Source organism: Euphorbia lathyris, chromosome 3 (genome assembly GCF_963576675.1).
Source record: "Euphorbia lathyris chromosome 3, ddEupLath1.1, whole genome shotgun sequence".
NCBI lineage: Eukaryota > Viridiplantae > Streptophyta > Magnoliopsida > Malpighiales > Euphorbiaceae > Euphorbia > Euphorbia lathyris.
Genome location: NC_088912.1, coordinates 97,182,943 through 97,210,300, shown reverse-complemented (window position 1 = coordinate 97,210,300; position 27,358 = coordinate 97,182,943). Strand labels below are relative to the sequence as shown.

Sequence of the window (27,358 nt, the reverse complement as noted above, 5' to 3'; positions counted from 1 at the left end):
CTCAGAAGCAGAAGCAGGGCCTTGTGAAATGGAAGCAATTGTGGGGGAAGCCGCCTCAACAGAAGGAGTCGCCCCCACAGGAGAATCCGCCCCTGCAACAGATGTTGTTCCCGCCAATCGCCTCTTCCTCCTCGCCAAGGCTTTCGCTTCCCGATCTGCAGCGAGTTGGGATAAAGGGTCACCCCTGCAAAGGGTTAAGAGAAATCATCAACTAGGAAATAAGCTAATAGTACCTTGTACGAAAACGCGATAAGGGATATAAACAACGCGATCTTCTTCGCGGTAGGCAATCGCTACTCGGCTCCTTAGCATATGGAATGCCTGATCATATGTCCATACAAAAGGAGGAATACTCTTCAAGAATTTTACAATAGCAGATTCTTCCTTGCTTGGATAACCAAAGTTCAAACTCTTTACATTAGGTCGGCCCCAGCAACGAAGAAAGTTCGGATTCCCTTCATGGAACTTGATGAAGAAATAAGACCTGTCCCACTCGCGGATTTTGTTCGACTTCTCGTCAAAGCCGTAGTAACCGCTCTGTCGAATGAAATTAAAATACTCCCCCGAACTTTTGAAATGATGAAGCTTGGAGAAAATCTTGAGCGAGAAGGGAACCTCCAGACAATCCGCCAAAAACTTGTCCAGAGTCAAGTCGGCCCATCCATTGGGTCCTCTATTTTCCCCGGGAATGCTTGTTTCCAGGCCTTGAAGCCAAGGATACTGCTCCCGCAAGTCGTCAATCGTCTCGTGGCAGACTAGGCTTCCTGACCTATCTTTCTCGATCCTTCAATAGCAAGGGCCAGTATCTCCTCGTTTTCTTTTATAATGGGCTCGACTGACTCGAGCATATGTGCAAGCTCTACAAGAGAGGTTTGCAAGCCACTCATTTGGTAGTTCATTACGAACTGTGAGTAACTCTCGGGGAGGGACTGAAGAAGTAAGTTTTCACTTAGTTCATGGTCCATCGCATCTCCAATACTAGAAAACTTGGTGATAAGGCTGATCATCTTTGCACAATGTGCCATTACAGATGTGCCCATCTGCATCTTGCTTTTATATAACTCCTTGGTTATTTCGAAGCGCTCGCACCGAGTTTCATTCACAAATAACTCTTTGAGGTGCTTGACCATGGAATAGGCATCCATATCTGAATGTAGTTGCCTTTTAACTTCCGGTGTCAAAGATGCAAGTATGATGTCCCCCGTTTGATCATCATCAGATTTATGCTTCAAGTAAGCATAAAATTCTTGGTAGGGAGCATCATCAGTTGGGTAAGGGGGTATCGGTGTATCAAGTACATACCATTTCCTCTCGAACTTCAAAACAATTTTGAGGTTACGAAACCAGTCGGTGAAGTTTGAACCATTCAATTTGTTATTGGTAATTATGTAACGCAGATCGGTGTTAGTCATGATTTTAAGAGTGTGTTTAAACAAAACCTGAGAGTGAGAAAGAGTAAACGTATGTCATTCATTTGCTTTAAAGTATAACAATCTAAAATTATAGGCCTTTTAATTTATTTCAGATTGCTCCCACTATTTTGCCAAATTAATAGCCTTCCATATTAATTCGAAGAATTTCACAAATCCTTTAGTGAGCTAGGATCCTAACTCCTGAGATTTCGCCTTGAGTTTGCTCAACAAGCTAGTCTTATTTGTTAGGTAGATTCATGTAATCAATCACATCTTGAATATGACTCCTAGGATATTGGGTTACTAACCACATTAGTAACTAATATGATATTCACATTAATCCCAACCATATTGCCAATTAGTTTATGACAACATGAGTTTGCTCATCCAATTATCATAATCTAATTTAAGTATTACCCCATATTCATGAAAGAATGACTTTCGATAATTCAGGTGTTACCATAAGACCCCGAGCTTGAGTTTGCTCAACAACCCAAAGGCCCCCAGTACTGCCGGCTGAATTATAATATTAGGGAGGGGCAACCGATTTTAATAACTTGGTTATTTACTTAACTTTTAACGAGGGATTTTATTTAAGTCTCATAATCTAACTTAGTCTTGATTTGCTTTAGCATACATCAGACACACATACATTCACATACATTGGCGTTATGGACATATCATCTAAATTATTCCGTCGAGCCAGAGACGGAATAAATGGGCAAACCTAAGGAAATACTAACTATTACATATTTCTCTTTAGGTCCTCCGTCTTCTCCATGGCGCCTTGAAATTACATATTAATTTCTATACTACTATAAGAAAACTTCAATTGAATTGAAGGGAATCGGATGAGAGGAGAAATTACAATAGATAGTAGAAAGGCAGGACGCGCAGACCCTATTTCAAAAATACCAAAAGACTAAAAGAGGGTCCAAATATGTCCATAACTCCAAACATGCATAGACTCAATTAAATAAATTTAATTGGTTGATTACATAACCGGCTTATGTAATATTTAGGTTAATCACATTAACTTGTCAAATTAACTTTCATCCAATTTTACTTCTAATCGTTTTGTATCTTTATATTAATTCTTAGATTAATATAACCATATAAAACGTCGATTATGCATGTCCCAATTATTTTGATTTCAATTCACTTAACACTTTGATTTACAACTTGGTAAAAACAAACTTTTAAACGAATTTTCATTCGATAATCAAAACAGAAAACCATTAATTTCTGAAACATATATATATATATATATATACAAATTGTTTTCAAGCCGATTTTAACAATTAAAATCAAGTGGGATTCGGGCCGGGGGCCCGAAACTAGGCTGCTGCCGTTTGGCAGCAGCCCTGCGGCTGCGCACGCGGCTGCTGCCGCGAGGCAGCAGCCGCGCGACAGCGGCTGGTCGCGCCGCTGTCGTATTTTTTTTTTAAAACATATACATATATATATAAATCAGATTTTAAAACGGTTTTCAGAAATAGGAAAAACTACAATAGATTTCCGTTTTATCTTTTAGAATTAATAAAACTAATTTTATTAACCTAACTATAAAACTAATAGATTTTGTTATAATGATTATCAACCGAAATAATTAGGAACATACGCATAATCTATTTTAATTAACAACTAACTAAAATTTATTTATCTTTAGAATTAATTAATCAAACTATTTGTTAATTAATCCTAACCATAAATATTTATTCAATCCTATTGAAAAACTTCTAAATTTTCATATATGAAATAACGGATTTAACGATGGCTCTGATACCACTGAAGGAAATTAAGGCTAAGGTATAGCAGCGGAAATATAAAAATTTTAGCCTACTTCCTTTTAACCATAGGATCCGTTAATCGTTATTTCATATAAAGAGGGATAAGAAGAAATACCTTTTGAAGAACAATCTACCGTTGTTAAAGAAGCGCCCACAATTCTTCTCCGAGTTCCCAAGCACGAAGTATAACACTGTGAGGTTAAGTTAGAATCAACCGTATGAGATGCAACCAAAATAAATTGCCTCTAATTAACCAACACAAGATTAAAGAGAAAGAAAGATAGATGAAATTAATCGACCGATGGAAGCCGTATGAATTCTTGTCCACGAACTAGGGGATGCGAATTCACTTTCTCTCTCTAATTGTATGTTTCGAAAATCACAATAAGGGGAGGGGTTAAGCTTAGTCGAAATTCATGTAGTAGGGGGGTATATATAATAACTTGTATCTAAACCCTAGTTAGATAGGAATAGGTTACTTAATAGGAATTCAATTCGGAATAGGATTCCCAATTATTATATTATAATATATCTAATATATCTAGGATAATAATAAATAACCTAATTGGATAATAATAGGAGTATATTAATCTAATTAAAACTCCTAAATTAATTATCTCTTAATTAATTTAATTCCCAAACCTAATCAAATTAGGATTAATGGAATTAAAATAATTCCTTATTTATTATATATAAATTTCGGCCCCCTCTATTTAAATGGGCCTTACTGGGCTCAATTGGGCTTCCATCTATTCATGACATCCATCTCTCTTTTGGTTCCAAGTCTTATGTGTGATCCATTAGGTTCTTACTACTTCTGGCCGTATGCAACTATTAAATTAATTTCTTCAAGAATTATATTTAATCCTTGCATAACGGAATGACGTACTGAGTATGTTATTGGCAAGTCTGTAATCATTCCCCCAGAGTCCGTTAAGAAGACAGGTTGATTCTGTCGTTAACCCTTCCGTATTAGTTACAGTATAATTCGATCCTTTATCAACTACATCCTTGAACTGAATCTTATGACTATGGGTGATGTCAAGTCACATATAGCGAGACGTTCGTTTTACTTGTATAGGCCGAGTCAACTCAAATAGATAGGTTAAGTGAAATCTGTATTTCTTACTCTTAAGCTATCACCTTGCAAGGATTTAGAGTCGAGTCTTCCACAAGCGATCCTTGGATGTATCTCCCATTAATCGGGAGTGATAAATGCTCAATCCAATGTATAAATACCCTGACATTACCTCATGTGACACCCAACCTTTGCAGTTCACACCCCAGAGTCATCTCTGTTAAGGATCGTGGGACCGCGGGATCAAAGTCTCACATTCAGTAATTCAGGATGACCAATTAACATTCCTTTGAGTCTGAGGATTAGTTATACCTATTAATACCAATGAGATGAACAGGTGACAAGGATGAATCTACCCATCCTGTTATCTCAAATCGGATCCCCAATCCTAATGAACGACGTTTCATCGAATCTATGTAACTGTCCAGATATCTATATATATGAAGCTTGTGAGATCAGCTTTCTGTCGGACAGAAGACATTGTTACATACAAGTCTCAACAGTGATATATCAATCCTAAACATATCACTTGACTTGGGGTGGTTTTAAGTTTATTAGTTTATTATAAAGTTTTGTCTCACTTCATGCTTGTATGGACACTTTATAATCACTTTAAACAAACTTACGGATTTCCTTTTATTAGACTTTGTTTAGTGCTTAAAAGGGATTGCCTTTATATATAGTTATAAAACATATATCTCATTAAAACAAATGATATAAAGAACAATTCATTTACATTAAGTTTGTATCCTGCAACAATTGTCTATAGGACACTAAACCCCAACATCGCTTGCGTCCAATGTACATATTCCTTATCTATAGCAAGCCGATAAAACTGACCGATTACATCCCGACCCTCAAAGCTCTTAGTCCTAATTTTCTCTCTGTAGTTATAGATATGTCTTTGTGTCGGGCAATCCTCCGGATGTTTTTCTTTGATTGCAGCAAAAATAGCACAAGGCTTAGCTTGAGCTGAATTCATTTCACGAACAAGTTTTTTGGAACCCGGGCTTAGTCCGCTCATCTGTCTGTAGCCCTGACGATATACAACCAACTGATGACAGTGCTGTCCTCTATCTCCAGCAATCCCATTCACCACCCAACCACCTAATTCAGCGATTTCCAGAACCTTTATCTGGAATTTGCAACCATAGTACTTTGTTTTTGTATCCCTCCATAGTATAACATCCATATCTATATCTCTTTTCCTTCTATAATTCTTAATACCATGAGCACATTTAACCAATATCCACTTTGACTTGTCCCCTGTCTTGTGCGACGCTGTGGTTAACTCGAAGTCGATCCCAATTGCCGTCTATTTTGCCAGTTAACAGCTTCATGATATGTTTGAAACGTTTGTTTGGGAAAAAACTGCGAACTATAATCATTGCTGTTTCCGCCAAATTCTTCCCACGAAACCTCCTGCAAATGATAAATAATGAACATTACATTCCAACACGCGATATTTCCAAAAGCGTTTCGGTGTCTAAACCCGAAAAGCAGCCACAAATATGCTCGGACGTGTGAGCATCATGCCCCACCATGAGGTGGGGCGTGTGAGCATCACGCTCCACCATGAGGTGGGGCGTATGAACATCACGTCCCACCTCATGGTGGGGCGTATGAATATCACGTCCCACCTCATAGTGGGGCATGTGGATATCACGCCCCACCATGTGGTGGGGCGTAATGTTCAAACGCCCCACCACATGGTGGGGCGTGATGCTCACACGTCCGAGTGTCGAACCAGCGAATTTTAAAAAAAAAACGACAGAAATCAAAGGAAGTTCAATCGGAAAAATACCTCAACTTCAGACACTGCATCACTCCCGCCTCTTCCCGGTGATAACGGATTGCTCTCCATCAAACGTGTTGTCTTTGATTTCGGATCAAAATGTATTTGGGAGAGTTTGAGAGAGTTTGGGAGGGTTTGAAATTTTCAATTTTTGGTTAAAGGGCGGTTACGTCTTTTTTCGGGACTGGAAGTGTGAATTTGGGGCTGGGTATAGTAATCCACTTGTTAAATACTGCCTCCTTTTACTAGTTACCGTTTTCATTTGGATATTTTTATCTTTCTCAAATTTTTTGATAAAAAACTAAAAATTTTCTCTCCAAAATCACAAACCCAAACAATAATAATTAAAATTATAAAAATAATTAATGTGTGACAATCAAACTCCGGAAATGGATGATTACGAGTTATAAACATTAAAATTTACGTTTTTTAGTCAAAAAACCATGAACATAATGCATGTTTTTTGTGACGATTTTCCATTTTTCGTCACAAAAAAGTAAAATTTTTTACATTTCATCACTAAAAATGGAGCAATGGGCTGGGCGGATCCAGCACACACCCAGCCAATTGGTTGGGTGGGTGCTGGATCCGCCCAGCCCATTGGCTGGGTGGGTGCTAGATCCGCCAGCCCATTGGTTGGGCGGATCCGTCATCCGCCTAGGCCAAATTTCACGTTTTTTTAATTCAAATTTTTCAATTTTGAATTTTTTTTATGAAAAGGGTAAAATTGTCCAAATGGAAACGGTGATAAGTAATTTAGGAATGGTAAATAGCAACACCCTTTGAAATATTATACAATTATCTATTATATAATTAAGAGTGACCATTAGTTAAGGAATTTAACATTATTATAGTACTAGAGCATCTGCCCTAAACTTGTACATAAAATTTGATTTCTTAAACTTTGTTAGTATTTCAGCTCCCAAAAAATTAAATTATACAGTGTTATTATAGTTCCAACTAAACAATCTAGTTGGAACTTGCAACCAATAAAATTAGTCCAAGCGTATCCCTTACCACGTATAAGCAAGGTCTACATTTATATAAAAATATTAAAATAATAAACCTAAAATTAAAATCCATGCGCTTTTCTTCACCTCCATAACACAAATCAATGGGTTTTCAAACCAAAACTAAAATTAAACCTCTCTTAAAAGAATACGCTTTTCCTCTATATAAATTGATTACCGTAAAATAAGGATTTATTACTGAACTAGATCTCTTGTTTTAATTTTAATTTTCTCCATTAAAGCATGAAAAAATTCCTGGATCTCTTGTTTTTTTAATTGATATTCACTTTCTCCATTAAAACTTGAACAAGCTCCATTCTTTCAATGGTATGTTCCAATGATAAAATAACTACTAGATTTTTTTTATCCCAATTGTTCTATCTAAGTTGGTTAGAATATAATTGGTTTTGAAGAATAAAATCATTGATTTTTAACTTTAAAATGATCTGACTTTAGTTTTAGTTTGAAACCCTTTCTGCTGTGAAGAAACGTGCAAAGAAACGTGCTATGAAGAAACGCACGAGAACAATGAATATCGATTTTAGTTTCAAATTTTTTATTTTGTAATTAAATGTGGACCATGCTGAAATACACATTTGGACCAATTTTATTGATCGCAAGTTCCAACTAGATTATCTAGTTTGAGTGTAGGGATCCTCTAGAGTTGAGTTGTAATCTCAACCATTAATTGCAACATTAATGGATGAGATTTGATTGATAAATTTTAATATTTAATTAGTCATTTATTGATCAATCAAATCTCATCCATTCATTTTGTAATTAATGGTTGAGATGTATATAACTCCACCAACTCTAGAGGATTTCAACTCTAGAGGATCTCTACCCCTAGTTTGAACTATAATAGCACCGTATAATTTCTCCTCTATTGGGGAGATAATTGTATCATTTATGATATTAGGATAAAATTATTTTTAACTACAAACCTTAAGAATATTTATACACTTTATCACTTTATTTAATTATTTTGTATTGGTCTATAGGCAAATAATGACTATATATTCTTTTGTATATCTATCTTTAATTATTCTGAGTGACTTCTTTTAAGATACTGACGAAACATTTAAAATACAAAAGTATTTCTCAAAAGTGAAATGGAAAAAAATAAATCTTTAAACTATATTCCTTTTACAAGAGTTATTTTGCTAAGTTATAAATTCCACATTATAACAATTGTAGATTTTTTTTCTTTACATCAATCATTTTCCAATAAAATACATATATATACATATAAATACATATATACACATACAGGCAGAGGCGGTGACAGCCCAAAGTTTAGGGAGCAGGGTAGTGCCTGAGCCGCCTACACCATCCCATAGTAGAGTGGTTTTAAGGCTGCCTCTGCTGGTTTTCAGCCACCCTCCGTCACTAGTCAAGGTTCCAAACCTTAAGTTCTGGCCCCACCGCTGCCCGTAGGTGACACTCTCCATTACCACAGGGGATCCTATACACGCAACACAGCTTTTTATGCCGAATGAGGCATATTATGGTTCTCGCAGAGAACTAAAGAGACATATTTTCATATCTATTCAACTTAAATGGGTTTACAGAAATATGAAGAACACAGAGCCCCATTGAGTACAAAATGACTTCTTTATCTCTATCAGCAGCAGCCTTTTACAGAACAGTAATAATCTTCTAATCACTCTTAACAGTAAGTAATTTCAACATGCGAAAAACGCTGAACATAAGCTTAAAAGTATTCCAAGTAAAATCTTGCTAGATTCTAACATAATAGAGTACGTATGTAATGCTTATCTTTTTCGTGTTGCCATATAAGCTTCATCGACATATCTCCTTCTAGAACTTGAACTATCTGTTTCATATCCAAGCATTAAATTGCATTAGGATTACTAATTTGGACAGGAAATTAATCTATATATTATTAACATAGATTTACCTCAAACCATCTATATATTAACATAGATTTACCTCCTTCATTTGAGGCCGATTCCTTTCAAGTTTATATATACAAGCCGCAGCGCAGTGTATCATTCGACCCATTTCTTCTTTACTATACTGATTCCCCAATGTGGGATCAACAAGAGCAGTGTAATCACACTTGTTCAATGCATTTTTCAGCGGAGGCATAATCTGTTTCGGAAAGAAAGACAAAATCTTAGCACAAAAAGGAAAGGTTAAATCTTCTGTTTTCGATTCTTCTCTGGATTTGTAACACCCTACTCTCAGAAGTGCTACTGACAGAAGACTAGATCTTATACTAAATTAACTAGCTTTACGAGTTGTTAAATACAGTAATGCTTGACATATAATAACGATCCATTGAAACATAGATCGAACTAAATGAACATACTTCAACCTTTATATACATATGGATAATATGCTATGCACTTGAGAATCATTAATTTTAATCTTAATTAAACCTACTGATGCAGAAGAGGAAATAACTGAAAGCTTTATGAAGAAATGGAAGTTGAAGTCACAAGGCATGAGCATGCCTTGTGGAAGCCAGACTTGGCCAGAATTGAGAAATAAGAGCATCTCCGACAGCCTCTTAGTCCACTCTCTAAAAAATAATATAAACAACTGTTGGCCATTTAAAACATTAAAATACATGTCATCTCTAACAATATTCCTTAAACTCACTCTTTATTTATTTTTTATCATTAAAATTATTATATATTGTTATATTTACCAATAATGAGAAGAGAGACTCCTCAATAATAAATTATTAATAAAAATGAAATGAGGAAGGACTAGGAGAGGTAAGAGGTCCAACACTTGATGGAGTTGAATTTTGCAACAAACTCCTCAAAGAGCCTATTAAAGATGCTCTAAGGCATGATCCTGCCTTGAGAAGAAGAGAGTTTTCTGCCCAAAAGTGACCTCTTGCGGTTTTTACTTCTAAATTTCAGTTTATTTACCATTTTTCCATTAGTGAGGTTATTAATGCCTTTTAGTTTTGTTTTTTTTTTTTCTGTCCTAGATATAGATATGGTTTAAACATATTTTGCAAGGGGTTGAGATTGAATGACAAATCAAAGAGAATTTTCTCTCTTTTTGTCCTATACTCCTAAGATTCCTAGAATCAATAGGTTTATGAAACCTTAACTTTCTGGCATTTAGCCAATCAACAGACTACTAGCAAAACGGATTCTTCCAATAGGTCACCTACTTGTCCAGGGAAGCAAAAAAACTCATATATATCAGTTCTTCTGATTTCTTATTAATAGCTTTAACTAGTAGAACACATGGTTGATGAATTATGATTGTGCAAGAATATATTTACTGTTAGTACGCACCCATGTGGCTAGGTGAGGACTTTGATCCACAGCAGAAAAGAAAGGTTTCTTGCCAGTAATCAATTCCAATAGTATGAAACCGAAGGAGAAAACATCAGATTTATCAGAATGCCTGTTATCTGAACAGTAATCTGGAAACATACACCTGCATAAAGATCCAACGAAGGTATGCATGAGAGATAATCTATGAGAAAGTAATGTTCACACATACAATATACATATAATGTTACCCAGAGCGAGTTGCGGAGCGGGAAACAGAACATTGTGTAGCAAAGTTGAAACCTGCAATCTGAAAAGCAAAAAATAAAGATTAGCATTTTTGTTATCACATAAGTTTGACTGAAAATGATCAACCAAATAAAGTTCCTAAGAAGTTTTCTTCAAGACGAGAAGAAGAAAAAAAATTCAAACTCTATCATTTTAATAGATGAATAAGACGAGAAATTAACAAGTCTTTGAGTTTTGGTGTCACATCAGAATCATTTTCGTTTAACATGTTTTTATCATATGCACTATAAATAGAGAGATCACTGCTAAACCCATTAACTCCTACACTTGAAGTAAGAAGTAAGAACAATTCAGACTTCAGATGTAATTCAAAAAAATCATGAGTTAACATAAAAGCTGATTTGTGTACTGAAATTTCAACATCGTTCTTCCACAAGTAGAAGCTCAACAAGAGAGTCTAATCTTGTTCTAGAGTAAGAGAAAAACATCATCAAGCTAATATTCGGCTGTAGAATCATGGACAACCTGAGGAGATGAATTTGAAATTGATTGCAAACTAAATGAAAATCAATAGCAATGTGCTTCACATTTTTTAATACATGCAATCTCACATACTGAGTAATACCAACCAAGAAGTACAGGGGCTCAATAGGACCAACAAGTAAAGTTTAAGTACTTTATAGAATAAAAAGGATGTATAAGGGCACAATGGCACAAGTACGTAAAGTTTAACAACTTAAAAAATGTGTTTTCTCTGAAAGAAATCTATAAATATTTCGCGAGAATGACTGAGGTGGTTTGGCCATGTGAGACGTAGAGGGCTTGATGCGCCGGTTAGGAGAACCGAAGAGTGGCAAAGGGATGTGTGGTGAGGGGTAGGGGAAGACCTAAGCAAACTTGGAGGAGGGTGATCGAGAGTGATATGAGTTTATTGGGAATTGAGGAAAATATGGTAGTGGATAGGACGGAGTGGAGGGAGCGAATCTGTGTCGCTGACACGACTTGATTTTCACGGTTTTATATGATGGTTCATGTTAGCCGACCCCGAATCATTTCGGGACTAAGGCTTTGTTGTTGTTGTTGTTGTTGAGAATGACTGAACTGGAATAAATTGTACCTTTGGTTCAAAGTCAAAATCAAGAAGCACATTGCTCAACTTAATATTCCTATGAACGATAGTGGGATCACCTAAAGATGAGAATCAAATAAGAATTGAGATAGACTTCAACCTCATATTATCATATGGCTTATTACCACTTAATTAAGTAGAAGCAATAGAAATTCTTCATTTCATATACTCACAATCTTCGTGTAAATACACCAATCCTTTCGCAACACCTAATGCTATTTTCATTCTGTTTTCCCAATTGATGCTAGGTGTTCCCCCTCCTGCAATGTCATTTTCACACTTAACAGCTTAACTTACAAACACAAACAGATGCATTTTATGACATGATTATGATGAACATATATATGCCCCATACAGATTCATTTCATAGAAACCGATAGCCTTTCGCACAAATGGTAGGACATAACCTTTTGAAATTTCAAATTTTGTTACACATAATAATAAGATAAGAAAATTGTAAGCCAAGGCCAAGCCCACTGCAAAAAGGTACATCATAGAAGGAGAATTAACTCACATATATAAGGAGCTATATAGCTCTCTAATTAAGCAATGCAATATATCTAACACGCACACTCATGCCCAAAACCATATGGATCGTGAAGCAAATATCATGTAAACAAATGTCTAACTCAACCAAGAGGTACCTCAAAGGAGGATGTGGCCTCACATATATAAGGAGCTATATAGCTCCCTAATTAAGCAATATGGAATATCTAACAAAGCTACATTATCAGCGGAATAGCTCACCATATAAATGAAAGTCCAAGGTGTTGTTGGGTACAAGCTCCAAAACAAGCATTCTGATACCTGCACCAACGCAGTATCCAACCATCTTAACAATATTTGGATGATTGGTGCGGCCTATGACCAAAATCTCTGACAAAAATCCAGTATCGTCACATCGATCAAAGTCCTAAATCATAACTTCGGTATTCGAAAGTTTTCCTCGATAAACATAACAACAACCATCCCAGCCGAGGGAGTTGTCGTCTGAGAAATCATCAGTGGCTCTTGCTAGCTCTTGGTAAGTAAATGACTTCGTCGGAATACAACTCTTATGTAAGTGAGCTAGAGACTGAAATGAAAAATAACAGAAACCACTATAAAACAGTATTATATCAGTTATCGAATCATAGAAATTCAAATTCCACTTCGGAACAGTCTAAATTGTACGAATAATATGGTTAATTATGAAAATCTGATGAAAACAAAGGCTGATTCAAAAGAAAATGTTCTCCAATTCGTTAATTAAGCAGCGAAAATCCCTATCGAAAATTGTCAAAACTGGATTGAATGAGCAGCCATTACCTGAAGATTTGGTTGAGAGTCAGAGGTGGATTCCTTTTCCAATTGACGCTTATACTTTAGGAAATCAATATAATCTATTAAATCTAACTTCTGTTCAATCCGTGGCCCTCCAAAACGCTTATACTTTAGGAAATCAGAATAATATGACTTCTGTTCGCCAATCCGTGGCCCTACAAAACCAGTCCGTGGCTCTTCTCTTGCAGCGCCCGTCCCCATTCCTTTATCGCTTCATTTGATTCTATCTCCAGTAGGTAAACTGGCCGGCGGAGTTTTCCCGACTGACTTCGATCACAAAAAGTGGATGAAATGATTTTAGGAAGCGTGGAATATGAGCTGAGAATGAAATTAGCCTGAAATCGGAAAGGGAAGGTATGGGAAGGGGTAAATTATACACGTGAGCACTCAATTTTACAATTTTTTTTTTTAAGGCTAAATTCAAAAAAAATAAAATAAGTGTGGTTTGTTATTATAAAAAAAAAACGATCGTTACCCGAAAACGAAAAATGGCTTAACGGTGTTAAAAGTAATGACGTGGTAAGGGGTAAAATTGGAAAAACGATTTTTTTATTCTTCTTCTTTTTTTTTCTTCTTCTTCTTCTCTCTTTTTTTTTTCTTTTTTTTTTAATTTCCAATACTTCGGACTGGAAAATTCCAGTTTTTCGAGATTTCTTCGAAAATTTCCAGATTTTTGGAATCGAAACTTAAAAAAGAAAATAGAAGAAAAAAAAGAAAAAGGAGAGAAGAGAGGAGGAAGAACAAGAGAAGAAGAAGAGACGAGAGGATGAAGAAGAAGAGAAGAAGGAAGAAGAAGAAGAGAGAGGGGGAAAAAATATAAAAAATTCGTTTTTCGAATAACGGCGTATAACACGGTCATTTTTTTTGTAATAACAAACCACATAGGTTTTTTGCGAAATCCATAAAACCACATGGTTTTTCTTTTTTGGAATTTACTTTTTTTTATTACCACTAATTTTAATTCTTATCTTTTACTGTAATACTCACCACGACTATTGACCAGCTTTTTTACCCATTTTTTTTCTCTCTCCATGTCTTTTACTGTGATAAAAAAAAAATTTAGTTAATGCTCCGTTTCTATTAATTTAGGTGGGTTAAAGTTGGGCTGGACTCGGATTTAAAACTCAAATTCAAAGACCAATTCATATAAATCCATCTAAAAGTATATACATAATTTATAAGGAAAATTACACAGAAATTCATCTTTTAAAAACTATTTACAACGATATCAAGTAATAATTTTGGATTATATCAAACTAGTAAAAACAATACTTTTAATATATTTTAAGGATTAGAATTTATAAATTGGAAGTCTATAATATATTTTCTAGGGTTTATAATTTATGAATTAGAGTCTAGAGTTTTTAAATTATGTTGTAAAATCATAATATATAGAGAATAATGACATATTAAAAATTAAGTTTGGTGATATGACTTAGCTATAATTTTGTACTTAATTATGTATATACTTAAAAAATAAAATTTATAATTATAAAAAATAAAATTTATACTTAAAAATATATGTTTAATATATAAATATATAAATTTATTAGTTTTTGGAGACGAATTATATACTGATTGGATCGGTTGGTTTTTGGAGACGAATTTCAATTAATGTAAATAGGAACTGTAGATCGGGTTCATTTTTCAGAAATCCAATTCTTGGCTCGGGAAAGAGAGGATATTACGTTTTTGAATGAAAAAATGAAAATGACGAAAATGTCTAAGAGGGGGCGGTGAATAGCAAAATCCTAAAATGATGTTTAACAAGGATATTTATGGGCCAATTATTAATCTAGCCCATTTGAAAGTGTATTAACATATTTGACTTACTTTGCTTCCATCTCACCAAATTAGACACTTTCATTCTCTTTGGATAAGAATATCCCTATTTCAATTCCCTTTCTTCCTCAGACTCTCAACGTCTTTTTCCTCATCCCAAATCGACGAAAACTGCATTACCGCCAAGTATTGAGAGAGAAAAGACGGTGGTTTATAGAGAGAAAAAGAAGAGATTATGTTTGTAGAGAGAGAAAAGACAAGAGTTGTCGCATCTACGATAAAATTGCTCATGTCACAGCTGCGATAGTGTAGATGCGACAACAGTTGCCGTATTTGTGACGAAATTTATCGCATCGTCACAAATGCGATAACCATACAGATGAAGAAGAGACAAAACCACCGAAAATAATAGGTATATAAGCTAAAAACATACCGTTTCTACTAGAAAACTTCATTTGTTTTGTGTTTCCTTTACAAAATTTAGAATACTTCAATAATCTCAAAAATCGTTAACGATTGGTATCAGAAGAAGAAGAAGCGGGAGCAGAGGTCGAATGGAACTAGAGGTATATTTATCCAAAAGAGATGAAAATATTTAATTTGATGAGATGCAAGCAAAGTGGGTCAAATATATTAATAAACCCCTTCAGTTGATCTAGATTTATAATTTGCCCAATATTTATACACTTCATCACTCTATTTAATTATTTTGTATTGGTCCATAGGCAAATAATGACTATATATTCTCTTGTATATCTATCTTTAACTATTCTGAGTGACTTCTTTTAAGATACCGACGAAAACATTTAAAATACAAAAGTATTTCTCAAAAGTGAAATGAAAAAATAAATCAATAAATCTTTAAACTATATTCTTTGCTCAAGTTATAAGTTCCACATTATAACAATTGCAGATTTTGTTTTCTTTTCTTTACAGCAATCATTTTCCAATAAAATTTAGGAAGTAGCGCAGTGCCTTAGCCGCAGACACTACCCCATAGTAGAGTGGTTTCAAGGCTGCCTCTGCTGGTTTTCAGCCACCCTCCGTCACTAGTCAAGGTCCCAAACCTTAAGTTCTGGCCCCACCGCTGCCCGTAAGTGACACTCTCCATTACCATAGGCAGGGGCGGAGCTAGGGGACTCTCCGACCCTCCGGAACACCCTTGACGAACACTGGTTCAGTCCCGAGCAGCCTCCAAAATAGTTAAAATTGGTACTTATAAGACATAAACTAAGCTTGTATAGTTGGTTGTAGTGATAATTAAAGGAATCTCTACATTCAAATTGGTCTTATGTTCGAATCTCCCTTTGATGAATAATTTCTCCAATTGACCAAACTTGTCAACGTTAGCAATAAAATTGCTCTTGGCTGCCGACATTAAGGGTAAAATTGCACCATTTTATACATTAGGGGTAAAATTGTTCTTAGGTGTAAAAATTAGAGTATTTTTGCACCTTAATGTTTCCAATTATGATCAAATTTACATTCATATTATCAAAATTTGAAAATTTTGATTTGACTACTATGAATCAAAGCCTTAAGTCGTTATTAAGAAAAAAAAATTTCATGCAATGGAGCCCCTCCTAACCTTGAGCTTTGGCTCCGCCACTGACCACAGGGGATCCTATACCCGCAACACAACTTTTTATGCCGAACGAAGCATATAATGGTTCTTGCAGAGAACTAAAGAGATATTTTCATATATATTCAACTTAAATGGGTTTACAGAAATATGAAGAACACAGAGCCCCATTGAGTACAAAATGACTTCTTTATCTCTATCAGCAGCAGCCTTTTACAGAACAGTAATAATCTTACTAATCACTCTTAACAGTAAGAAATTTCAACATGCGAAAAACGATGAACATGTGCTTAAAAGTATTCCAAGTAAAATCTTGCTAGATTCTAACATAATAGAGTACGTATATAATGCTTATCTTTTTCGTGCTGCCATATAAGCTTCATCGACATATCTCCTTCTAGAACTTGAACTATCTGTTTCATATCCAAGCATTAAACTGCATTAGGATTACTAATTTGGACAGGAAATTAATATATACCATCTATATATTAACATAGATTTACCTCCTTCATTTGAGGCCCATTCCTTTCAAGTTTATATATACAAGCCGCAGCGCAGTGTATCATTCGACCCATTTCTTCTTTACTATACTGATTCCCCAATGTGGGATCAACAAGAGCAGTGTAATCACACTTGTTCAATGCATTTTTCAGCGGAGGCATAATCTGTTTCGGAAAGAAAGACAAAATCTTAGCACAAAAAGGAAAGGTTAAATCTTCTGTTTTCGATTCTTCTCTGGATTTGTAACACCCTACTCTCAGAAGTACTACTGACAGAAGACTAGATCTTATACTAAATTAACTAGCTTTACAAGTTGTTAAATACAGTAATGCTTGACATATAATAACAATCCATTGAAACATAGGTTGAACTAAATGAACATACTTCAACCTTTATATATATGGATAATATGTTCTAATCTACCTACTGATGCAGAGGAGGAAATAACTGAAAGCTTTATGAAGGAATGGGAGTTAAGGTCCAAGAATAGTTTTATTATACACGTCCCTCACGCGAATGCCCATCGGGCTTGAAGCGTGGGCAACACAGGCCCCATCCCACCATGTGTTTAAATTCAACAATAAATGAGGGTGACAGGATTTGAACTCTCCACGGTTTAGTCTAAGATGCTCTGATACCATGTCAAGGAACCAATTGAACTAAAAGCTCATAGTTAACGCCCAATCCTAGATCTTATATTAATCTATGGTAGAAGTCACAAGGCATGAACATGCCTTGCGGAAGTCAGCCTTGGCCAGAATTGAGAAATAAGACATAATCCCGCCTTGTGAAAAAGAGAGTTTTCTAAATTTCAGTTTATTTACCATTTTTCCATTAGTAAGGTTATTAATGCCTTTCATTTTTCTTTTATCCTGGCTATAGATATGGTTTAAATTAAACATCTTTTGCAACGGGATTTTACCGTATTTTGAGATTGAATAACAAATCAAAGAGAATTTTCTCTTTTTTCGCCCTATATTCCTAGTATTAGTAGAATCAACAGGTTTATGAAACCTTAACTTTCTGGCATTCAGTCGAATCAACAGACTACTAGCAAAACTGGTTCTTCCAATACGTCATCTATTTGTCCAGGGAAGCAAAAAAACACATATATATCAGTTCTTCTGATTTCTTATTAATAGCTTTAACTAGTAGAACACATGGTTGATGAATTATGATTGCGCAAGAATATATTTACTGTTAGTATGCACCCAGGTGGCTACGTGAGGACTTTGATCCACAGCAGAAAAGAAAGGTTTCTTGCCAGTAATCAATTCCAATAGTATGAAACCAAAGGAGAAAACATCAGATTTATCAGAATGCCTGTTATCTGAACAGTAATCCGGAAACATACAACTGCATAAAGATCAAAAGAAAGTACGCATGAGAGATAATCTATGAGAAAGTAATATTTGCACACACACACATATATAATGTTACCCAGAACGAGTTGCAGTGCGGGAAACAGTACATTGTGTAGCAAAGTTGAAACCTGCAATCTGAAAAGCAAAAAAACAAAAAAAATTAGCATTTTTGTTATCACATGAGTTGACTGAAAACGATCAACCAAATCAAGTTCACAAGAAATTTTCTTCAGGAGCAGAAGAAGAAAAAAAATTCAACCTTTATTGTTTTACAAATAAGTTTGCTTTAAACTAGATTGTATCGTAATCTGAATAGATGAATAAGATGAGAAATTAACAAGTCTTTGAGGTTTGGTGTAACATCAGAATTGTTTTCCTTTAACATGTTTTGATCATTGGGACTATAAATAGCGAGATCATTGCTAAACCCATTAACTCCTACACTTGAAGTAAGAACAATTCAGACTTCAGATGTAATTTAAAAAAATTACTAGTTAAGATAAGAGCTGATTTGTCTACTGAAATTTCAACATTGTGTTTCCACAAGTAGAAGCTTGACAAGAGAGTCCAATCCTGTTCAGGAGTAAGAGAAATTGAGATCATAAAAGCAGTCTTGTAAAAGCATCTACAAGCTAATATTCGGCTGTAGAATCATGGACAACCTGAGGAGACAAATTCGAAGCTGATTGCGAACTAAATGAAAATCAATAGCAATGTGCTTCACATTTTTTTAATAAATGCAATCTCACATACTGAGTAATACCAACCAAGAAGTACAGGGGCTCAATAGGACCAACAAGTAAAGTTTTAGGACATTATAGAATAAAAAAGATGTATAAGGGCACAATGGCACGAATCTGTTCAGTTGAACAACTTAAAAAAAAGTGTTCTTTGAAATTCATAAATATTTAGCGAGAATGACGGAAGAGTAATGAATTTGTCTCATAAGTTTTACCTTCGGTTCAAAGTCAAAATCAAGAAGCACATTGCTCAACTTAATATTCCTATGAACGATAGTGGGATCACCTAAAGATGAGAATCAAATAAGAATTGAGATAGACTTAAACCTCATATTATCATATGGCTTATTCCCAGTTAATTAATTAGATGCAATAGAAATTCTTCATTTCATATACTCACAATCTTCGTGTAAATACACCAATCCTTTCGCAACACCTAAAGCTATTTTCATTCTGTTTTCCCAATTGATGCTAGGTGTTTCCCCTCCTGCAATGTCATTTTCACACTTAACAGCTTAACTTACAAACACAAACAGATGCATTTTATGACATGATTATGATGAACATATTTATATGCTTCATATAGCTTATAAGAAGCAGATTCATTGCATAGAAACCAATAAGCCTTTCGCATAAATGGTACACCATAGAAAGAGAATTGACTCACAAATATAAGGAGCTATATAGCTCTCTAATTAAGCAATGCAGTATATCTAACACGCACACTCATGCCCAAAACCATATGGACCGTGAAGCAAATATCATGTAAACAAATTTCTAACTCAACCAAGAGGTACCTCAAAGGAGGATGTGGCCTCACACATATATAAGGAGCTACATAGCTCCCTAATTAAGCAATATGGAATATCTAACAAAGCTACATTATCAGCGGAATAGCTCACCATGTAAATGAAAGTCCAAGGTGTTGTTGGGAACAATCTCTAAAACAAGCATTCTGATACCTGCACCAACGCAGTATCCAACCATCTTAACAATATTTGGATGATTGGTGCGGCCTATGACCAAAATCTCTGACAAAAATCCAGTATCGTCACATCCATCAAAGTCCTTAATCATAACTTCGGTATTCGAAAGTTTTCCTCGATAAACATAACAACAACCATCCCAGCCGAGGGAGTTGTGGTCTGAGAAATCATCAGTGGCTTTTGCTAGCTCTTGGTAAGTAAATGACTTCGTCGGAATACTACTCCTATGTAAGTGAGCTAGAGACTGAAATGAAAAACAACAGAAATCACTGTAAAACAGTATTATATCAGTTATCGAATCATAGAAATTCAAATTCCACTTCGGAACAGTCTAAATTGTACGAATAATATAGTTAATTATGAAAATCTGATGAAAACGAAGGTTGATTCAAAAGAAAATGTTCTCCAATTCCTTAATTAAGCAGCGAAAATCCCTATCGAAAATTGTCAAAACTGGATTGAATGAGCAGCCATTACCTGAAGCTTTGGTCGAGAGTAAGAGGTGGATTGCTTTTGCAATTGACTATTCTTTGGGAAATCAAAATAATCTAACTCCTGTTGGCCAGTCCGTGGCTCTTCTCTTGAAGCGCCCGTCCCCATTCCTTTATCGCATCATTTGATTTTATCTCCAGTAGGTAAACTGGCCGGTGGAGTTTTCCTGACTGACTTCGATCACAAAAATTGGATCAAGTGATTTTAGGAAGTGTAAAGAATGAGCTGCTGAGAATGAAATTAGTCTGAAATCAGAAAGGAAAGAGAAGTAAGCTTGCACAAGGAGAAAAACTCCGGCCACTGTTGAAATTCAGAAGACCACCTTTACCAATCATGAGTTGACACTTCATCTGTAGACTGATGTGTTATCTCTGACGACCTCTCCAAGCATTTCCAATTAGGCCTGTCCATGGTCGGGATGGAGAACCGAGCCGATTTTTATATAAAAATGTTAGCATCTAACCATTGTGATTTTTGAGAAATTAGTAATAAGATGTAGTAATACTCCATTAGAGAAGATTAATTTTTTAAAATTTTATAGGATAAAAAGAAATATATTAATTAACAGAAATTACTAAAACTATAATTATCCGTCCCTTTTATATCAGAACAGCACGAAAGTTGAAGGCCACGCTTGGGATTCACGCGCCAAAACTGGCGCCTCTGGCCCTGTGCGTGGCCTTCAATCTTTTTATTTTTGGATTTGAGGGAATAAATGACTGTATGTTACCAATGTAACAAACTTGTTTTTGTAACACTCAAGTCACTAGCTCTCTGGTTTGTTGTTACTTATTTTATTTAGTAACAACTATGTCACTAAGGTGTAGTAGATATAACAACAAAGAAGTGCCACCTCATTGTTAGCAACACTCAAAAAAAAAAATATCCAGTATATTTATTCGTTACTATATTATTGCTAGGGCCCACCATTTAACATAATAAAAAGAAAAAATTAAACAAAAACTATTCCCTGCAGCAATTGAAAGTGATTGTCTACCACTTTATAGATTATTTGACATGCCACACATAACAATTGTAATGCACGCGCCCATTTGTAGCTCTAGAGTGACGGTATGAAAATCAACCTCCTTTTTACCCTATTTTATTTCAAAACCAGTTTTAAGTTACTACTGTAAGTAACTTTCCTTGTAACAAGGAAGTAACAACATGTATAATAGTTGCGTGTTACAAGTAAGAAATTTGTAACACCCACTAAACTTGCTCTTAGAGATGGTCTTATGGGTTAGAGCTGGCTGACTTTGAAATCTCAAAACCAATCCATTTAAATCCATCTATTTATAATTTATTTTAATTATAAATATTAAAATGCAATAGTAGTAATCACTTTTTTATATTAAAAAAAGTTTTACAACTTTAAAAAAGGTTGTCCAACAGTGACAATATTGCTTAAAATCACATTTATTCTAATAGATGTGGTTTCAAGTTGCTAAATTCATTAGCTCTTACCAAACATTCAATCAATCACTCTCTATTAGAGATGCTCTCATATTTTATTTGTTATCATTGATCTTTTATTTGTATACATCCAGTTCTAATTTTTTTTTGTTACAATAAACCTCTTATAAACATAAAAGTTAGATTTGAATATAAAACTAACATAATATTATTTATTTTACATACATTTGAAATTTTTATTTTTAACAATCCGAAACAGTTTTTAATATGTTTAACGTGGTTATACAAAAACTGTAAAACCCTTATTTTGAACTGTAAAATATATGTTTAAACATAGTTGGAATAAGTAACATTTTTTTAACTAAATTATTTATTCACAACTAACCAATTTGACAAGTAAGAGTTAATGTTACAAAAAATAAATGATCAATAACTTAATGCACCAAAAATTGAAATATCGTGAGTCTCATTATGCTTTTTGCCTATAAGATTTCGAGATAAAGTTTGAATTTGACATCTATTTAACATCATGTTCATCAAGTTGGGTATATCAATTTAAGATTAAAAAATGTAGAAATGGAACTTGAATTGAACGAACTTTACTTGAGAACAAAAGATGAAAACGCAAACTAATGTCAAAGCTAGGTTTAACTAAATTAAAGATGGAAGGAAAACATTAAACTAGACTAAGGAGAAATGAATTACAACCGAACTAAAATTGGAAGTATCTAAAAGCGTAAAAGTATGACTAAACGTAAAAAAGTTGATGTCGGTGTTCTCATTTGTCTTTCATGGTAGTTTGATAAGCTTGAATTTGTCGCAAAGGCCGAAACCAGTAAACCCTTCACATTATTCACACGCGGTCCTTTATAATGCAAAGCTTGTTAGTAAAAGTGATAATACAGTTCAAATCAACAAGCAAATGTGAGAGACAGATAGCAAATTGTAGGTAAGATCAGGAACATATAAGACATTATATAACACCATGTGTTTGCTCAAAAAGATCGTCCCTTAGTGGCCAAAGTTTGTTTTCTATTAGACAGCCCAACCAATGTAGGAGAAATATCGTTTAGTTTGATAAATAAACAAGCATTGTCAATCATGTGATCCGGTTTCGATGATCTATTAATCATGAAACACAAACTTACCACTTAATTTTTCGGTTGAAGAGGACTACATTTGTGACATCTTGAGCATACCTATAAGTATATTCCACTGTTCATTTGAAAGCCCTGGAAGACCATTATGATCTGACTCCTGGATTGGCATAGAAGAGTTATTTGAGTTGATATCAAATTTCAATGTACTTGCTGTATGAGTGACCTGATTACGATTGCTCCTACCCGTATTTCATCCTCCCCCATGTCGAGATTTTCCACTTCCTCACCCACCAGTCAAGCAATCCAATAAGTTGAAAACAATGGGCTTGGTCATACACTTCCTTGCATTGCAAACCCTACAACATCACATTTGGTCTTATGCGCTCGAGACACCATTTGGTGTTTTCCTTCAGCTACGATTTTAGCAAAAATAGTGTCCAAATTTGGTAAAGGCTCCATCATCAAAATGTTAGATATTACGGTTCCATAGACAGAGGAATCTAATCCAACAAGAAAGGCATGTACCTTTTCTTTCTCTTTTTCTTTGGCATAAACATTAGCTGCTTGACATGTACATGTTGGTACAGTTGAATATCCTTCAAAGGTTCACTCACTTTAGATTTCGAAAGCTTGAGAAAACTTGAAAGTCTCGGGTTAGGTTACACTAAGGATTCTTCATAATTCAATTATGATTCAGAAAATGAGGAATTCCGCAAGAAAAGGAAAAAAAGTCTACCTTATGAACGAAAGCACTAACCTCCATATAAGTGTTTTTTCCGATCTAAATACAATAAAACAGGTTTTATATTCATCCAATAATTTTCTTAATTCGTTGTAATAGTTGACCACACACAAATGTTTTCAATTCGTGAATTCGTGGTCCGTTTCCAATTGAGAAACGTTGTTGGAAATCATCCCACATGTCTTTCACATCGTCAGGTTAATAGTTATGGGATAGATAAGCGCAACACAGGATCAAGAGTAGAATTAACTGTTTCTCACAAGTATCCTTATGCAGTTCCAGCCAATAGTTTGGTTAATGTTCCATCAGGGAACCTTATTTTATTCTTTGCGCGAAATTTGTTGCACATTGCACGTACCCATTCATTATAATTTTCACCATGCAACACAATCACACAGATTGTAATTTGCGGTCCATCTGAGGAGTGGAGGTAGTATGTAGAGGTAGTATTGAGTGCTTTGTGTTTTGGTGTCACCCATTGCGAGGTGTCATAGTTGGTTTTCGTGTTTGGAGATTGAAGGTGTTAAGCAAGTGGTTATCGGTCATATTTAGATCGTCTGTTCTTAACATCGGTTTGATACAATGATTTTTTTTGTGGAACTGATTTTCTTATGGGATAAGGTACAAAAATATCCATAACGTTTACAGGCAGGAACAATTTTACCCTTAACGTCTAAATTGATACAATTTTACTCCTAATGTTGGAAGCAAAAAGCAATTTTACCCATAGCATTGACAAGTTTGGTCAATTTCAGACATTATTATAAAACACAGATATTTTGTTCTTTATTCCGCACAAATTGCACGTAAGTTGATTTTCAAAAAAAAAGATTTTATATTTTTTGTGATTTAATAATAGAATTGGAGATTAATATTTTTAAATTAGGTAAAATATTTGAATTTCTTGTCCAACTCGTACCAAATACAATATATATTTTCAATTTTTTCACGTTTAATCACATATTTGTGATCCGTTACTAATTAGTGATAAAATGACATATATGTGAAGTGTAAATGACAAGATTTATGACCGAGAAGACAATTTAGTGAATAATTTCTCCAATTGATCCAACTTGTCAATATTAAGAGTAAGATTACTCTTGACTGTCAACGTTAAAGGTAAAATTATATCATTTTAGACGTTAGAGATAAAATTGCTCTTTATTTGAAATATTCTTTTTAATTAATTCACCAAATATATACGCAATAATTGTTCCTTGTACAACAAAAACTTTAAAAAAGAAATAAACGTAAACAAGGAAGAAAATTAGCTAAAAAAGGAAACTAAAACAATTAACTAAAGAAGGAAAGCCAATTGATTAAATTTAGCCTTAAAAAAAAGCCAATCAAGTAATTAAATTTAATTTCCTCAAAAAAAAAAAAAAAAACGTCAAAAAGGAAGGTTAAATCAATCAATTAATTATATTTAGCCTAAACCAATCAATTATATTATATCATCAATCAATTAAGGGTAAATTACAAAACTAGGTCAAATAGGAGGCCCATTTACATATTTAGTTTACTTCTCTAACTTCTTACAAATCTAGGCATTTTCAATACATTTGGACAAATATACCCTTGTCTTTTCCCATTCTCCATTCTTCTCCGCGAACAGATCGAACAAACGGCGATTTAGAAGGCGATCTCCAGCAACCTACTTCCACTGGCGTTTTGAGTGCGATTTTAACGCCATTCTCCATCAACTCCTACTCCGGTGAAAGAAAAGGAAAGCGAACGGCAGTAGAGGAAATACGAGAGAGCGATTTTAGGACGAACGATGGTGAGAGAAGGTGAACGACGGTAGAAGAAGGTGAACAGTGAGAGAAAAGACAAGGAAGAAGGCGAACATCAGAGAAAAGGAAAGAAAGAGGGTGATTTTAGGGCTAACGGCAACCTCGTTCCGTGAGGTGGAAGATTGGGAAACGCAGAAAAAAGGCCTAATTCTATAAATCTCACTGAATGATTATTGGTGTATTCATTTATGTTCTGATTTTTTTTTTGTTAAATAATTAGGTATTATTTCCAGAATATTTATGAAAATACGACAGACATTAATTGAGGGATGTAGAAAATGAAAGCTAGCGTGCAACACCACAGATTAAAGCGTTTACAATCGATTGTTATGGTTTGAATGTTCCATCTCACTTCGCATATTGTGTAATATGCGAAGTCTGCTAATTAGCATTTTTTTTTATAATGGTATGATTTTAATGTTGTTATTGTGGCAATCTTGTTGTAAATTTTGATAATGTTATGATTTTAATGTTAGAATACGTTATTGTTTGCCATTTTTTTTTGTTATATACCACTTAACGAATTTTGTTAAAAACACATCCAGACTTCGCATATGCTAATTAAAATCATCAACTACACCAAACATTCGCTTCAGATATGCTAATTAAAATCATCAACTAAACCAAACATTAGTTTCGCAGGCTTCGCATATGCTAATTAAAATCATCAACTAAACCAAATGTTATGATTGGTGCTGTTGTTGATGTGCGATTAAATGAAAGTTTACCTCCAATTTCAGTTGTGCTTGAAATGCCGGGTAACTTGATTCTTAGTGCTGGAAGTGGCTCAGTATTTGGGTAAGTTTAGTTTTATTAGGTCTTTAATTTGTTAGTGAGATAAGTAGTGAGATTTTATTGTTTTCTTTAAAATCTTCATTTTTATTGCATTATAAGCTTATAAAACGCCTTTTTTGCGGAGCTCTTGGCTATTCTTACTGGAATCAATCTTGCTAAAAGGCTGGGTGTTAAGAGGCTCTCTGTGGAGTCTGATAATTTGGAAGCAATCAAAATGATTTCTGAGAATCATTCTATGGGTCTTAACAGTCGCAACCTCATCAAAGCTATTAAAAGACTTTGCTCCTCCTTTGAGTTCGTAGAGTTCAGACATATTTTTAGAGAGCAGAATCGTGTTGCTGATCGCTTGGCGGCGGCGGGCCATGAAGGGACGTTAGGCGTTACTACCCTTCCTGTTTCCCCTAGTTTCATCTCTCCTCTTCTCTTAGAAGATAGAATTGGGGTTAGCTTCCCTAGGCTAATTCCTGAGTAGTTTGTTGTTGTTCGTTTTTTTTTTCCTTTTCTACCAAAAAAAAAGCCTATAAAACGACCATAAATCTGTATCTGACAGATTGAATAAAATTCTTAGCACTATATTTTGTTATTAATTTCTTTTATATTTTTTTATAAAAAATCCCAACAAATATGGTGGTGAGAACTTTGTTATGGATGAGGGGCTCGTGGGGTGAGAATATGGTGGTGAGATCTTTGTTATGGATGGGATTGAGGGGCTCATCTGAGGACAGGCCTAAACTTACGACTCGGCGGACCCAAACTTGCAGTGCGGGTTGAGATACTTAAAACTTATGGCCAGTCTGCTGTTACCAAGCTAAAAAAAATCCCAAAAACAGAGGCGCCACATAAAATAATAAAATAAAATTAGGCTTAATACATCATTTGCCTCCTGCACTTGTCCAAAATGGTTGATTGACCTCCTGAACTTTCAAAGTGTCTCGATAACCTCTTGAACTTGCATAAAATGTAATCAATTAATCACTCGGTTGTAAAAAAGTAAGTTAAATGCGGAAGATATGTTG

The 27,358-nt window shown here is 34.7% G+C and overlaps 2 protein-coding genes across 9 annotated transcripts; both read right to left on the bottom strand.

The window, feature by feature from the left end:
* Positions 1-8,606: 8,606 nt before the first annotated feature.
* On the bottom strand, positions 8,607-13,392 carry LOC136224809 (putative proline-rich receptor-like protein kinase PERK6). Its single transcript, XM_066013230.1, has 5 exons — positions 13,035-13,392; positions 10,600-10,658; positions 10,370-10,514; positions 9,039-9,200; positions 8,607-8,922 (listed from the first exon to the last, which is right to left on the bottom strand). The coding sequence occupies exons 1-5, from the start codon at positions 13,248-13,250 to the stop codon at positions 8,833-8,835; spliced, it is 672 nt and encodes a 223-aa protein (XP_065869302.1). The 5' UTR covers positions 13,251-13,392; the 3' UTR covers positions 8,607-8,832.
* Positions 13,393-16,502: 3,110 nt separating this feature from the next.
* On the bottom strand, positions 16,503-21,038 carry LOC136224457 (proline-rich receptor-like protein kinase PERK1). 8 transcript variants are annotated; one of them, XM_066012795.1, is made up of 9 exons: positions 20,819-21,030; positions 20,482-20,724; positions 19,921-20,248; positions 19,419-19,505; positions 19,234-19,304; positions 18,355-18,413; positions 18,126-18,270; positions 16,917-17,078; positions 16,504-16,826 (listed from the first exon to the last, which is right to left on the bottom strand). In XM_066012795.1, exons 2-9 carry the CDS (start codon positions 20,602-20,604, stop codon positions 16,737-16,739), a joined length of 1,065 nt encoding a protein of 354 aa, XP_065868867.1. In that variant the 5' UTR covers positions 20,605-20,724; positions 20,819-21,030; the 3' UTR covers positions 16,504-16,736. The 8 variants fall into 8 exon arrangements, 7 of the variants coding, with proteins under 7 accessions (XP_065868869.1, XP_065868870.1, XP_065868867.1 ...); XM_066012796.1 differs by having other exon boundaries at positions 20,482-20,721; XR_010686437.1 differs by having other exon boundaries at positions 18,113-18,270; positions 20,482-21,032.
* Positions 21,039-27,358: the final 6,320 nt, after the last annotated feature.